Source organism: Nuphar pumila, chromosome 4 (assembly GCF_984573655.1).
Source record: "Nuphar pumila chromosome 4, dmNupPumi1.hap1.1, whole genome shotgun sequence".
Taxonomy (NCBI): Eukaryota; Viridiplantae; Streptophyta; class Magnoliopsida; order Nymphaeales; family Nymphaeaceae; genus Nuphar; species Nuphar pumila.
In genome coordinates, this window is record NC_143252.1 from 9,327,377 (window position 1) to 9,341,567 (window position 14,191).

The 14,191-nt window shown below is 39.0% G+C and overlaps 1 protein-coding gene across 1 annotated transcript; it reads left to right on the forward strand.

Annotated features, from left to right (window-relative positions):
• The first annotated feature begins 300 nt into the window (after window positions 1–300).
• Window positions 301–10,506, forward strand: LOC149839301 (folate-binding protein 1-like). Its single transcript, XM_090004072.1, has 4 exons — window positions 301–602; window positions 9,018–9,376; window positions 9,454–9,788; window positions 10,202–10,506. The coding sequence occupies exons 1-4, from the start codon at window positions 515–517 to the stop codon at window positions 10,287–10,289; spliced, it is 870 nt and encodes a 289-aa protein (XP_089860198.1). The 5' UTR covers window positions 301–514; the 3' UTR covers window positions 10,290–10,506.
• The last annotated feature ends 3,685 nt before the right edge of the window (window positions 10,507–14,191 follow it).

Genomic DNA, 14,191 nt, shown 5'->3' on the forward strand with positions numbered 1-14,191 from the left:
TTGTAATTTTTGGCTGTCCCCAATCGGACTCCTCCGTGTATTCAGCTGTTCTAGATCTGACCCGTTTGTATTCGTATGATACGCAAATGCTGCCCTCATTGGGGTAGTTTTGTCTTTTTCTTTTTCTTGGGAATGCCAGAATCGGACCCGGGGAGACCCAATTCTCGCATCCCGGCGACCTGCATCCGAGGTTGCAAACACTGAAAGACCCCCTTGGGTCCAAGTCACGTCGGGTACCCCGATACCAAACCTGACCCGTTGGCTATGATAGGCCTAAGCTTTTGGCAGCGACGAGCCTAGGTGGGGTTGGTTGGCCTTGCGGGATCTGGCGAACCAAGCCGGGCTTTGGTTCGGGGGTGGGCGAACCTGACTCGTACCCAGCCTCGTCTCGTGCTAGGCTTAGTCTTGGCCCGTTTTGGGTTCGTCGGGCCGCTTGGTCTTCCTCTCCTTCTTCTTCTTCTGCTGCGTCAACGATGTCAAAGATGCAGAAACAGGGACCTTAGAGAGAGAGAGAATGAGAGAGATGGGTTCTGTGCTATTGTCTTCCACGGCGCTCACTCTCTTCTTCAGCCTCTCACTGTACACCACTCTTTCATCTAAAGGTAAATCTCTCTCTCTCTCTCTCTCTCTCTCTCTCTCTCTCTCTCTCTATATATATATATATATATATATATATATATATATATATATATATATATATATATATATATATATATAAGTTTGTGTTGTTTTCTTTTTCGTCCACTTTGGTATTTGGGTTATTTTCTAGTTGGTAATGGGATCTAAGTTATACCCATCTTTTGTTTATTTCGGAATTGGGCGTGCAACCAAGATTCACTTTCTTTTCTTTTATCGAATTTTATGTAGTTGGTTGCTGTTCTCGTCTCCTAATATTGTATTTACGGTGGTCGGGTTCATGCTTTCTATGCTAATTTTGACGCACAGGAGTCTCTTTATTCTGTTGATTGTTATGCATATCATATGTTTGAAACGATGCAATATTTCCACCAGGCAATTCTTTATACAATTACAATTTATCTTGATAGAGTGGTTTCTTGGTGTACGTGTGATTATGTACTTGTTGTACCACAGTGGTTATTAGATGTCTCTGGTTTTCAATCGATCCATGTGGTCTTGTTGGGGCAAGCCTGGTTCGAGTGAAAGTCAGTAAATGAGCTGGTTTGGTCATTTTTTGAAATAGTGATGTGCGAAGAAGCGGTTCGGTTATATCGAACGAGATACCGGAAGTTTCATAGGTGTTATTTCAATTGTGGATTGAATTGACCAAGAACATCAATTGTTGAAGAACATTACAAACAATGATGATTCCTAATGGATCAAGAACAGAATTATTTGGGTATCTGGTCTGTCATGGCATCAACATCTTGATGGCCTTCTTAAGCATATACCAGTGACACCCACCTAAACAAGTACATGAGGTGGATTTTTTTTTTCAATTATGAGAAACCAACTCATGAAATTACCAAGAGAGTACTTGAAGATGCAGAAGCAAGCGATGGAACTCATGGAAGAAATGCCCTACTAACATGTCTTAGAACATGTGAAGGAGATAGATACTGAGCTTTTAATATTTCATACCAGAATTTTTGTAACTCTTCAATCATAAGAAGAATTATAGAAAGTGATGTTTAGTCATCTTCCATGTGTTATTTTCATATTGTGTTTTTATCAAGGTGGGTCCAATTTATTGGTTGCTGGGTTTTGAATTTTATCATCTTTCTTGCTTTTCAAATTCTGTAGCATTGCATGTTTTCACTGTAATTTTTCTCATGGGACTCATTTTCATTTGGTCTAAGAGGGTTGTCAAGTAGTCAATGTCTCTTTCATTGGGTAACTGATTCATTGACATCATCTTTTATTATCTTTGTCTTTGTTAGTGGAAAACTTAGATTAGACGAGCATCTAATTACTAGATGTAAAAGGTCTCAGCAATGCTTATCAAACTCTTCTTGGGAAATTTACAAAGAACAGTGGGATGAAGTTGATCAGCTTTTTTGCAGTAAATTCTTTATCATATATTTGTGAATCCTGTTTAATGCTTATAACAGAACATGCAGTATCTCTAAAACATATGCATTTGCTAATATATTGCACTACTTCCATATAAAGCTCCTTTTCTGCTTTAAAGTGAAAATTTTGTTGTCTCTTTTCTTGCCAAATCTTTATTTTTCTACTTTTTCTATCATGACAAAAACACCAAGTCATTTTTCTTTATTTTATTTAAATCTACTTTTTTTTTAATTGCCAATAACTTTTCAAGATTTTCCCAAGTAAAATTATTAGTTTGAATTCTCCTCAGATTTGCTATAATAATAATAGTTTAGCATCACCAATACCAATAACTCTGTGTGTGTATGTGTGTGTGTGGTAGATGCAGACATGATGTTCCTTCACTTATCCATATCCTGAATATAGGTTGTGGTTCATTTATCATGTAGAGGTGTCTTCTCAAGATATGATATTTGACTTTTTGTGGTTGAAACTTCCAAACCAGACCAATGGACGAAACCATGATGCCCTTGGATAGTTCCTTAGTAGCATGATCCTTCTATTGTTTTGGATCTTGCTCTTGGTTGTTTAACACTGTGATTTTCAGAACCTGCTCTGATTAATCGTATTTTGGGAGGCAACTTCCTTGGAAAATTTAAATGTAATTGTTTTTATTGGGAAATTTCAATGAGTTTGAAAGAAGGAAAGATAGAAAAAGATAAAAGAAACAAGATCGATGTTTTCAGACAACAGTTAAAAAAATCTATAGACGAAATTTTTTTCTTTAGATTCAGTTCTTTTTAGTGGCAGCATATCTTACAAATTGCATAGCTTCAAGCCTTCAATGATACCAATCGACCATATTACAGAGATCAGGCCTATTGCAGTGGATCATCTTGTGTGGATCCATGCCCGTTTGGAGGAAGATCATAGGCTATGTGTAATTACTATTTACTCTTATGGGTTGGTTTGGAATTTGGATCTCCCTTGTATCCGGTCTAGATCTGTTATGTTGGGTGGGTATTCTTGTAACGGGTTTGGTCACTTGTTTGGGTTCAATATTCATGTAAAAGGGGGTTTCCATGTCCTCTAAAGGGTAGCTAGAAGTATTGCAGTGTTATATCATCGGCATTTTAGTCAATGTGGTAGAGAGGCTTATAGAGGAAGTTGAACCCATGATAGGTCTATAAGGAGTCTTGTAATAAATTATCATCTTTTGGCTAATGAACTTCTTTGAGAGCTCTATTTGGAGATCTGATGGCCTACTGTAATCTCCCTAGTGTAATGAAACAAGCAGAAATACAATAATAAAGTCACTAGGGGCATACAAGAACAAAGAACAAAGAACAAAGTGCACAATCACAAGTCCATTAAGGGACAATACAAAAGCCAATCAATGGAAAATACAAAAGCACAAAAAGTGCGTACAATAGCCACTAAGGGAAATCACAAGAGAGCACAACATAAAAAAATATAGGATTTTATTCAATAGTGAATGCTTAAGAAAAGCATAATACAAGAGGGGTCTTGAACCCCTTTATATAGGCAATACGGAACACCATATAGTCGTTGGGATGCTCCCAACGACTACATTGGTCTTTGACCAATATGCTCTTGTACAAAGGGAAAAAGACTAAGAATAAAAGACAAATCTGCCCCTAATGGGCAGTACCTATTACATACATGTAAAAAGACAAAAATTGCCCCTACAAGGGCAAAACCTATTACAATAAAAAACAATCAAATATATATATATATATAGGTAAATATATGTATGTATATAGGTATACATACACACATATATACCAATATATCATAACACCTAGAGTAGGATTAACTCCAACCTTGTGTTAGAGAAGCTCTAGATCTTAGGATCCACTAAGAGCTAGATAGAACCCTTCATATTTATCATTCTCACCTATCCAATCCCCTAGACCCCCTCTCATTTCCCCCATTTTCCCTTCATTCCCTTTCAAACCCTTCACCTAAGCCTTCTGGTATCATTCAAAAACACACAACAGAGTGCTTTTAACATAACTTTGAGAAACCTTGTAATAATATCATGATATTCTATAGTCATTGCTCAACCCTTATCACGGCTACATGGGTTCTAGTTTACAGCTCCTATCATTATGATACCTTGAAATATTGGAGTTGTTTGGGAATAAGTTGTAATCTGCCACACCCATCTCAGGCTTTGCAACTTAGTGAACTTACAGGCTTTAGGAGCTTTGCAACTTACTGAACTGTGTTAAAGCAGGATGATAGATACAAGGTTGTAGCCAAAAGTGATCGCATTCCTGTGATTCAATTCCCTTATCTAATTCAAAATTCAACACATGTAAATAAGTTAATTTGTTTTATGCTTATGAAAATTGCAACTGCTTTTCAAACTCATGAGCGAAAAGGTTTTCTGTTGTCGTGCAATTATGCTGCATTTAAAAATATTTCACAATCACAACAAACATTGACCAAGGACTATAGTGGTCATTGTGAAGCTCTATTGGCTGGTAACAGAGGGATGAGTTCTGTAGAATCTGTCATGTTATACTGTGTAGAATATCTCCACTTGATGTTTTATTATTGTGACAATCTTATCTTCTGCAAGGAAATGGCTATATAACTCGAAATGTCATGCAAGAAGCCTCTAACTTGAACTGAACTGCATTATTGTGACCATAATTTAAATATGTGGTTCCATTTTTTCTTACTACCAGCCAAGTATCATATGGGCAACGAGTTAGTTACTGATGGAAGAGGGTTATCTTCTTCTTTTGCATGCCATACAATGTGTGCTCTCCTACATCTGGTAGTTTTGAATACTGGCATAGTTAGAGTTGGAAAATGGGTCAGGCCCTTGGAGCCTGGCAGTTGGGGAGTATGACTGATCCATTGATGGCCAGGTGTTATGAGTGTCTGAGGGAACTTGGGCCCATGCATATTGTTAACTGGGTCGGGCTTGGGTTGAGGTGGGCGAGGCTGCATGAAAAATATATTACCATGATCCAAGCCTGGCCTGTGTCTTATTGGACTTCGAGCAGCATATGCAGCTCAAATGTGGCCCATCTGGGGCTGGGTACCTGAAGCCCATCAGGTACCTGGGTCAATGTCCCACCCCTTAGCATACCTAAAACTATGTCACATGGGTGCGGGTGTGGGGGTGCGGCAATATATACAACAACAACAACTACGCCTTCATCCCAAAACAATTGGGGTCAGCGATATGAACCAAAAAGAAATTCATTTTGGGTCTTCCACATGAATCCTTTTCCTCCAATCATTTCTATCCAACGCCATGTCCTCGGTGAGGTTCAAAGCATTCATATCCTTTCCTATCATCTCCATCCAAGTCTTCCTAGGCCTACCCCGACCTCTTTTAACTAATATATTTTCCCATTTCTCCAACCTTCTAACTGGAGCATCATTAGGCCTTCGCCGAATATGTCCAAACCGCCGTAAACGATTCTCTCGCATCTTATTTTCAATGGGTGCAACACCTACCTTCTTACGTATCTCTTCGTTCCGAATCTTATCTTTTATTGTATTTCCACACATCCATCTAAGCATCCGCATCTCAGCTACACTCATTTTTTGAATATGATTTCTCTTGGCAGCCCAACATTCCGTACCATATAGTAAAGCGGGTCTAATAGTCGTCCTATAAAACTTTCCCTTCAACCGCAATGGCATTCTACGATCGCACAGCACTCCAGTAGCACTTTTCCATTTCATCCACCCAACCTTTATCCTATGATTTACATCTCCATCAATTTCTCCATACTTTTGAATGATGGATCCCAAATATTTGAAATAATCATTCACCGGTATATCTTGCTCACCAAGCTTCACTACACTCCCATCACTACTTCGTTGCTTACTAAACCGACATTCCATATATTCAGTCTTACTCTTACTCAACTTAAAACCTCTAGCTTCCAATGTCTGTCTCCATAATTCTAACTTAGCATTAACCCCAGCTCTAGACTCATCAATCAAAACAATATCATCAGCAAACAACATACACCACGGTACATTTTCTTGAATTGATCTCGTAAGCTCATCCATCACTATCGCAAATAGGAAAGGGCTTAAAGCAGATCCTTGATGTAACCCAACCGTTATCGGAAAATTGGTTGTCACCCCTCCACAAGTGCGGACATTGGTTACTACTCCTTCATACATATCTTTAATTATACTAATGTACTTGAGAGAAACACCTTTCTTCATCATTGTCCACCAGAGAACGTCCCTAGGTACTCTATCGTATGCCTTCTCTAAATCAATAAAAACCATATGCAAATCTTTGTTCCTCTCTCTATATCTTTCAATAAGTTGTCTAAGAAGATGTATAGCTTCCATAGTTGATCTTCCAGGCATAAAACCAAATTGATTCTCCGATATCATGACAACCTTCCTCAACCTAGACTCAATCACCCTCTCCCAAAGTTTCATAGTATGACTCATGAGTTTTATACCACGATAGTTTGTGCAATCTTGTATATCACCCTTATTCTTATATAAAGGCACCAAAGTACTCTTCCTCCACTCATTAGGCATCTTATTTGTTCGCCAAATCAAGTTAAAAAGATTTGTCAATCATTCTAAACCTTTCTCTCCCAAGCATTTCCAAGCCTCGATAGGCATACCATCTGGGCCAACTGCCCTTCTTGATTTCATTTTCTTCAAAGCCTCTGCAATTTCTTTCTTTTGAATCTTGCGCATGAAGTCACGATTTATCTCATGAAAAGGAATGGAGAAGTCTCCAAGATCTTGAGCATGACTATCATTAAATAGCTTATCAAAATAATCTTTCCATCTCTCCTTAATCTCCTCATCTTTGACTAAAACCCTTTGCGTTTCATCTTTGATACATCTAACCATACCCAAATCCTTCGATTTCCTATCTCTCATCTTTGCAAGCCTATAAATATCCTTCTCGCCTTCTTTGGTATCCAACTTGTCATAAACCTCCTTATATACCTTAGCCCTCGCGTTTCGAACAACTTTTTTAGCTTCCTTCTTTGCTATCATATACTTCTCCAAATTCTCATTATCACGACTCTTACTTAGATTTCTATAACACTCTCTTTTAACCTTAATAGCTAATTTGACATCCTCGTTCCACCATGATGTATCCTTACCTAGTGGTGCACCGCCTTTAGACTCACCCAATACCTCCTTAGCTACTTTTCTCATACCACCCGCTATCTTATTCCACATTGATTCTGAATCCTCCTCGAGACACCAATCAACTTCCTTAACTACCTGCTCTACAAACATTCCTTGTTTAGCTCCTTTCAGTGCCCACCACTTAATTCTAGGATCTATCCTATGTCTATCCCTTTTGCGGCATTGTCTAATTCTAAGATCTAAAATTAAGGCTCTATGTTGTGTAGCTACACTTTCTCCTGGTATAACCTTACAATCGATGCAACAACCCCTATCTCTCTTTCTAAGTAGGAAAAAATCTATCTGACTCGTATTAACCCCACTTTTAAATGTTACTAGGTGAGACTCCCTCTTCCTAAACCAAGTGTTTGCTAAGATCATATCATAGGACAAACAAAAATCTAAAATCCTTTCTCCACTTTCATTTCTTTCTCCTATACCATAGCCTCCATGGATATTCTCAAATCCATCCCTACTAATGCCTACATGTCCATTAAGGTCACCGCCGATGAAAAGCTTTTCTCCATAAGATGTCTCTTGTACTACTCCATCTAAATCTTCCCAAAATTGATGCTTAATGGAATCATCTAAACCTACTTGAGGTGCATAAACACTAATAATATTAATAATATCCGTACCTAATACTAATTTAATAAGTAAAATTCTATCACCCTTCCTACGGACCTCAACTACATTATCTATAAACTGACGACTCATAACAATCCCTACTCCATTCCTATTCCTATTTATTCCTGTAAACCAAATCTTATATCCCCAAGGTTCTATCACTTTAGCTTTCTCACCTACCCATTTGGTCTCTTGAAGACATAAAATATCAATCTTTCTCCTACACATAACATCTACTAACACTACCAACTTACCAGTTAAAGACCCTATGTTCCAAGTGGCTAACCTAATTTTATGGTCTTGGACTAACTTCTTTACCCCCACCCGTCCAACAAAGTGAGGGAACCCTTGCCTATTTGACACCACACACGGGCGCCGGTGTGACGCGTCGCTTCTGGGCGACGACCTAGCAACCCTTGCACATTTATCACTGCCTCCGGGCCTAGAGAGTACAGCGCGTCGCTCAGTAGGGAACGCCCCAACGAAATTCTCATATTGGTTCATTTTCATAGGATATGACAAAGTTTTTATGCTGGCTGTCACAGGCCTACCGCAACCCTCCTCCTTTATCCGGGCTTGGGACCGGCAGTGTATAACTACACAGGCAATATATATATATATATATATATATATATATATATATATATATATATATATATATATATATAATTTGTGCAGGGGAGGGGTCGAGTTGATGAGTTGTGGAGCCTGATTCAAAGTTTTTGCCCTTGCAGAAAGGGGGGTCCGGGGGCTCCCCCCCAGATTTTTTTTAATAAAAAAATTGGACACAAATGACCCTGGGTGCAGTCAATGCACCCAGGGTCGGTTTGACCGCACCGGGTGCCGCACACGCACCCGCGTCGCGTCGACGCGGGTGCGGCACCCGGTTTGCCGAGTCCCTGTGACATAGACCTAAAACTACCTGAGGACTTGTATATTTTTCTAATTAGACGATTTGTGGTTTATTAATTCAAGGAGGCTCTTGTTTATTTTGGAATTTGGTCTTCTTTTTTCTTTTGTGTTAGGGTGCTTGTCACTTTCTTGCATTTGCTTCATTCTTTTAACAAGTATTTTCAGCTCGAATTGAAAAAAAAAGGTCCTATTTGAAATCTGTCTTGTTCTCCTAGAATGAAATCGAGAAATTCTCACTGAGCTGATACTGTGAAGGATTTCCTAAGAAAATGAACATTTTTTGCTTTTCTGCACTGTAGAACAATCAAGTGGAGTGTGTATTTCTCCTGGTGGACGCTTCCCTCCATTCTCACTTAATGGGCATCCTCCTAGAAAAGCCAAAAAGGGTCCTAAAGATTTGACCCTTTGCCGCATGTTTCGGAAAAGCACATGCTGTGATTTAGCTCAGACGTATCCTGCATTACTATCCATCAGAAGACTTGCTTCTTTTGGGGAAGCCAGTGAAGAATGCTTGCACTCATGGGAACTGTTGGAATGCTCAATATGTGATCCACATGTTGGTGTTCGACGAGGACCGCCAGTCATATGTGCCTCTCTTTGTGATGCAATTTTCCAGTCTTGCTCAAATGCCTATTTTTCTGTTGATGGAAAGACCCAGGTGGGTATGCTTAGAAGTTTTGGATAATTTGGTAAAGTGCATCACTGCTTGATTACATATTGCTCTGGCTGTGCCAGGTCCTATCACCATGTGGATCAAGGGACATTCTTTGCAGTAAAGCACCTGAAATAATTTCAAATGGTTCAGAGCTGTGCCGCCTTGCAGGTTTCTCTATAGAACAATCTAGCAACGGTTACCATATCACTGAAGATTCCTTCTGCTATGGTGGGAAAACCACTTTTAACTCGATCTCAGATTCATGGAGGCACTCACAGTCTGAATCATCAGAAGATGCTCAAGAGCTTGGGCTGTTGAATGATTTCCTTCAATGGACTGGCCAAATGACCTTCAGTGAGAAAGTTTCATGGGCGGTTGGAGGATTGGTCCTTACTGCTGGGCTTCTGTTCTTCGGGTTGGTTCTACTATAAGTGTAACCTTCATCATGCTTCAACATGCTTAGCTGGAAGTTGCTTGTAGGTCTACCAATGAGCCGCACAAATTTTGAGTTACTAAATAACACGGTCTTGTAACTTTCATTTGCTTTTACTCTACTTCTAGAGATTCCGGACATAGCTATTGAAACTGCCATTTGGGTATCCTTGCTGCAAGTAGGAAAACCTTAATCTATCTAGTACATAGCAAATCAGTTTTTACTTTCATCTATTTTCCTAGTATTTTTATTTCTTTTTGTGATTAATGCATGCACCACTGTCCGTGTTGTATGCATTTGGTATTAGTAAGTTGCTTAGGTTATAGTGCTACAGTTTTGGCTTGATTAGTTTCACTATGTATGACATTATATTCCATCTACTGGATTACATGCAGTAAAAGGAAGAGCTATAATCACCGGCAGAAGCAAGCAGCACTTCATCGGGCAGCTCAGAGGATCAAAAGAGGATCGGCAACCCGCTAGTGCTCATGCAGGTTGGAAGGGATATTCCAGTGATATTTTGCATTAACCAATGCCTAGGCATTCCTTCCGCTGGTTGTACAACTGCGTGTGAATGGTTCTGTTCTAGGGTGGTCTTCCTGGTTGAGGGTTGTATTTGCTTTGTCATAATTTTGAATTGAAAATCAAATGTTATTCTAGTTTTGTTTTTACAGTAAAAATAATTCTCCTTTTTATTTAATTTTTAGGTATGAATGGTCTTAAGGTTTTGTCCTTTTTCTGGTTTTTCTTTTTCCTTTTTCTTTTCCTGTTTTTTAATGTTCAGGTTAAGTGTGAAGGTCTCAACACGGAAGTACGTTTCAGATACTGCCACCAGTGTATCTGCTTAATGCAAAGAGCAGTGCTAAGCCACAAGCAAGACTTGACTGGCTTCATTCCAAATGTGTCCTGCCACATTCAAAGCAAAACAATATGATCCCCTATCAGAATTTATGCCATTTACAGATACATGCAGTCACATGGCAACCTCACAATATATAAGTTGATGGGGGAAAAAGTAAATTCAGATGGGTTTGTGCATGAGTATACATTCTCAGTTCATGGAATCATGATTCACAATTCTAATGTATTGTAATTTATAAATCTAACTTAAAGCTTATGCATGCATGTGTATATGGGTCAGTTGAAGTTATGAGGGAAGCATTTTAGTTCTCAAGGCCCCCCTTGCCTTGTTTGACACCATGAGCATTTGACATGGGTACAGAGCACACCTCATTGTCCATATGAGGTAGCTAGGTAGCTCAAAGAACACACCTCAACTTTTTGATATCTTGTGTTTTTAAGGGCACTCTTGCTTTGAACACAGCTAGGAAATGATGTAAAAGTTTTGCCTCTGTGAATGTCGGACATGATTCACTTTTTCATACACAACTTTCTGATGTTTGCTTTTAGGTTGTGAATTTGACTTCTGTGAAAATCTATCATGTGAGAATGTTTCATGTCATGTCATGTCATGTCACTGCTTTATCACATTCACAACTAAGCATCTAATGCTTGTGATAGTTATAGTCAGGGTTAGACTTGTGTACAACTTTCACAAGTTTTAAGGCTTTGAAATTCACAGACGGAATCACTTTAACATGATGTGTTTTCACATGTTTGCAACACCCTGTGAAAGTTCTTTGTGAATCGCATTCACAAGAAACCTGTGAAAAGTTTCAAAATCATAGGTGTTGCAAACATGCCTTAATTTGTTTTTTTCTTTCCCTAAAAATGAAGGGATTCTTTAGGCTCAACCAAAACTCTTACATAGTTGACATGTATTCTGAACATCAAGCTAGAGATTGAAATCATGTCCCTTTCCAATTTATTGACTGTTGGAAGATTATAAACTAAGCAGAGCACGATTGCATTTTTTTTTAGGCTTTATTTATTTGTTATTTGACCAAAAAATTTGGAAACACCTAGATTTACTGTGATTCTTACAACAATTACAACTCTCTATTTCTGGTAGTACAAGTCTGCAAGGGCTTCTGTGCATGTCAGCTCAAAACAATCAGAAGGCACACCACCAACCTGTGGTCGTGCAGATGCTTACAATGAAATAAGCACTTATGTTTACCTAATTTGCCAATTATTTTTAGAAGGAAATGACATGTCCTGCTGAACTCCAATAGTTAAATTCCAAAATATGCTTGCATAAATTATATTGATAGCTAACATGAGCCATGATTTTGTCATGAACTTTGTCATTTTCTTTCATTATTCTCATTAGTACGTCATTTTTAACTTTTACAAAAGTTCAAGCTGGTTTACTGAAATGCCCGCTGATGTGTTGGAAGCCTGAATCCAAGCATATCATTGAATCAAAATGTAGCATTTCAGTTGGATTATGGTATTCTTCAGAATCAGGTTTGCGTGTGTCGTATACCATGTATGTTGTTTTATTTCTTTGTTACTCATGTATTATCATGGTGAGAGATTGACAATATGGTGACAGATATTGCAGGTGCTTCTTGCTACTTTATTGCTAAATCTACATATTGAACCGTGGATGCCATCACTATCACTAATTGTCAATATGAGGCACATTCAGTCCTCTTTGTTCAATAACTTGGATGTATGACATAGAGCTGGTTAATACGTGTTGTTTCACTGAAAAAACATGGTAATGCATGCAGAAAAATAACGTATTGGGGATCAGAATAGCATGAAGAAAAACAGCAATCTTAATGCGGCACAGATTTCATCCCATTTATGGCATGTGTGGATCCAGTGGCACGCAATTATACGGTTGTGCTCAACAAGGAATCTGCTCAAGTAACACCTCTGTTTAACAGAGGATCCGCTTAAGTGGTGCATGTCCAATGCAACATAAGCTTACAATCCAATGCGACACAATGGCATTGTGCCCCTGCGTGCTTAATTTAAAATAATAAAACCATCAAATTTGTGCATGTTACAGAAACTCAAGTAACTAACTGATAGACAGAATTCAAGGTATTTCAACAAGCATCGCATCCTAATGAAGCATATTTGAAGCAAAAAAAGAAACAAATTGTTGTGATTTAGGGATCACTGCTTTTAGCTTTGTCCGGTAGTTAAAGCCATTCGTTCGCTACAAACGACTCAGCCTACTTCATTTGTCCTGAAGCATTTGCTGGAACAATATTTGCTGGTTTTACCTCTTCATGCACCGAATTAGTGCTTGATGGGAAGGCTAGTTTTTTTTTTTTTGGATTTATAACCCGAGGAAATCGCACCTGGCCCCAAGACCTGGTCTCACTGGCTCAACCTGCCATACCTACGGTCGTTGTGCCGGCAGCCTAAAGCTCCGAGGCTAGGACCCCTGGCCTATGCTATGCCTATGGGAATCGAACCTTGACTGCCCATCTAACAGGAGGCCCAGACCCCCATTGTTTGAATAAGCATATCAAGTTTACAAAGCAACTGAAATGATGAGTATCAAGGAACAAGCAACTTTCCACTTAAGCGCTCTACATGCAGTTAGCTCAAAACATGTTCATAATCTCTGGCTAAATTCAGGAATATAATTATTCAGATTATTTTTTTATATGATGAAGGAAAACCCTCACCGAGAACCGGGTTACTTAATGTGTCCACCTCCATGTGAGGTAAAACTCTGGATTGAGGACACTACCACCCAGCCTTACCTGCCCAACCGTGACACAACAATGGCAACACCCATGTGCCAGCGGGATTCAATAATGGGCCTTCAGCTCGACATAGGACCTCGTATTTTACCCTCTGCTTCTGGTTGTCTAGTGATGCCTTCTACGGCTTGGCCCGCAGCAGTACCTTGACCAACTTCGGGTCCAATAAAAGCAAGTCCTACAGCCAATCCAGCAGCAATAACCAAGGCAGCAGAAATTAAGGGATTCATGGTAAGCTCCTCACAACAAAAAATAAAGAAATGGTTAATGATATAATCAAATAAACCAATGAATTATTATATGTTACTTAATGCAGAATTTGAATTTGATGAGGAAAAGCTTCAAAGCTTAGGATATACTGTTATACCAACCTAGTGAAAACAGGATTTCAGAAAAGAGAATTCAAGCCTAGAGGCACGTTCTTAAGATCGCTATCTTTAGAACTTCAATCGCCCCACTCCGGAAATTCCGAAGATGCGAAAAAGGGTTTTGTTACGACTGAGTTCCCAGGATACAACTAGGCTTGAACCTCAAGAGAGTCACTGCTTCGCAAGAACAGATGACCTCTCCCACACATGAACTCTGCAAGCCAAACCGAAAAGAAAGAAAGGAGAAAACTGGAGAGTCAGAAATTCTGATATCCAAAAGACGAAAATAGAAGATATTTATAACCTTTTAGAGAGGCCAAAACGTTTTGCGATAAATGAGATTAAAGGCCATAAATCTGACAGTTTGAAAATAGGATGAAAGGTA

Bases quoted from the DNA above. Each gene is read 5' to 3' on its own strand.
- LOC149839301 (XM_090004072.1), top strand. From the start codon at position 515: ATGAGAGAGATGGGTTCTGTGCTATTGTCTTCCACGGCGCTCACTCTC. The intron at 603-9,017 runs GTAAATCTCTCT...TCTGCACTGTAG, and splicing joins CACCACTCTTTCATCTAAAG to AACAATCAAGTGGAGTGTGT. The intron at 9,377-9,453 runs GTGGGTATGCTT...TGGCTGTGCCAG, and splicing joins CTGTTGATGGAAAGACCCAG to GTCCTATCACCATGTGGATC.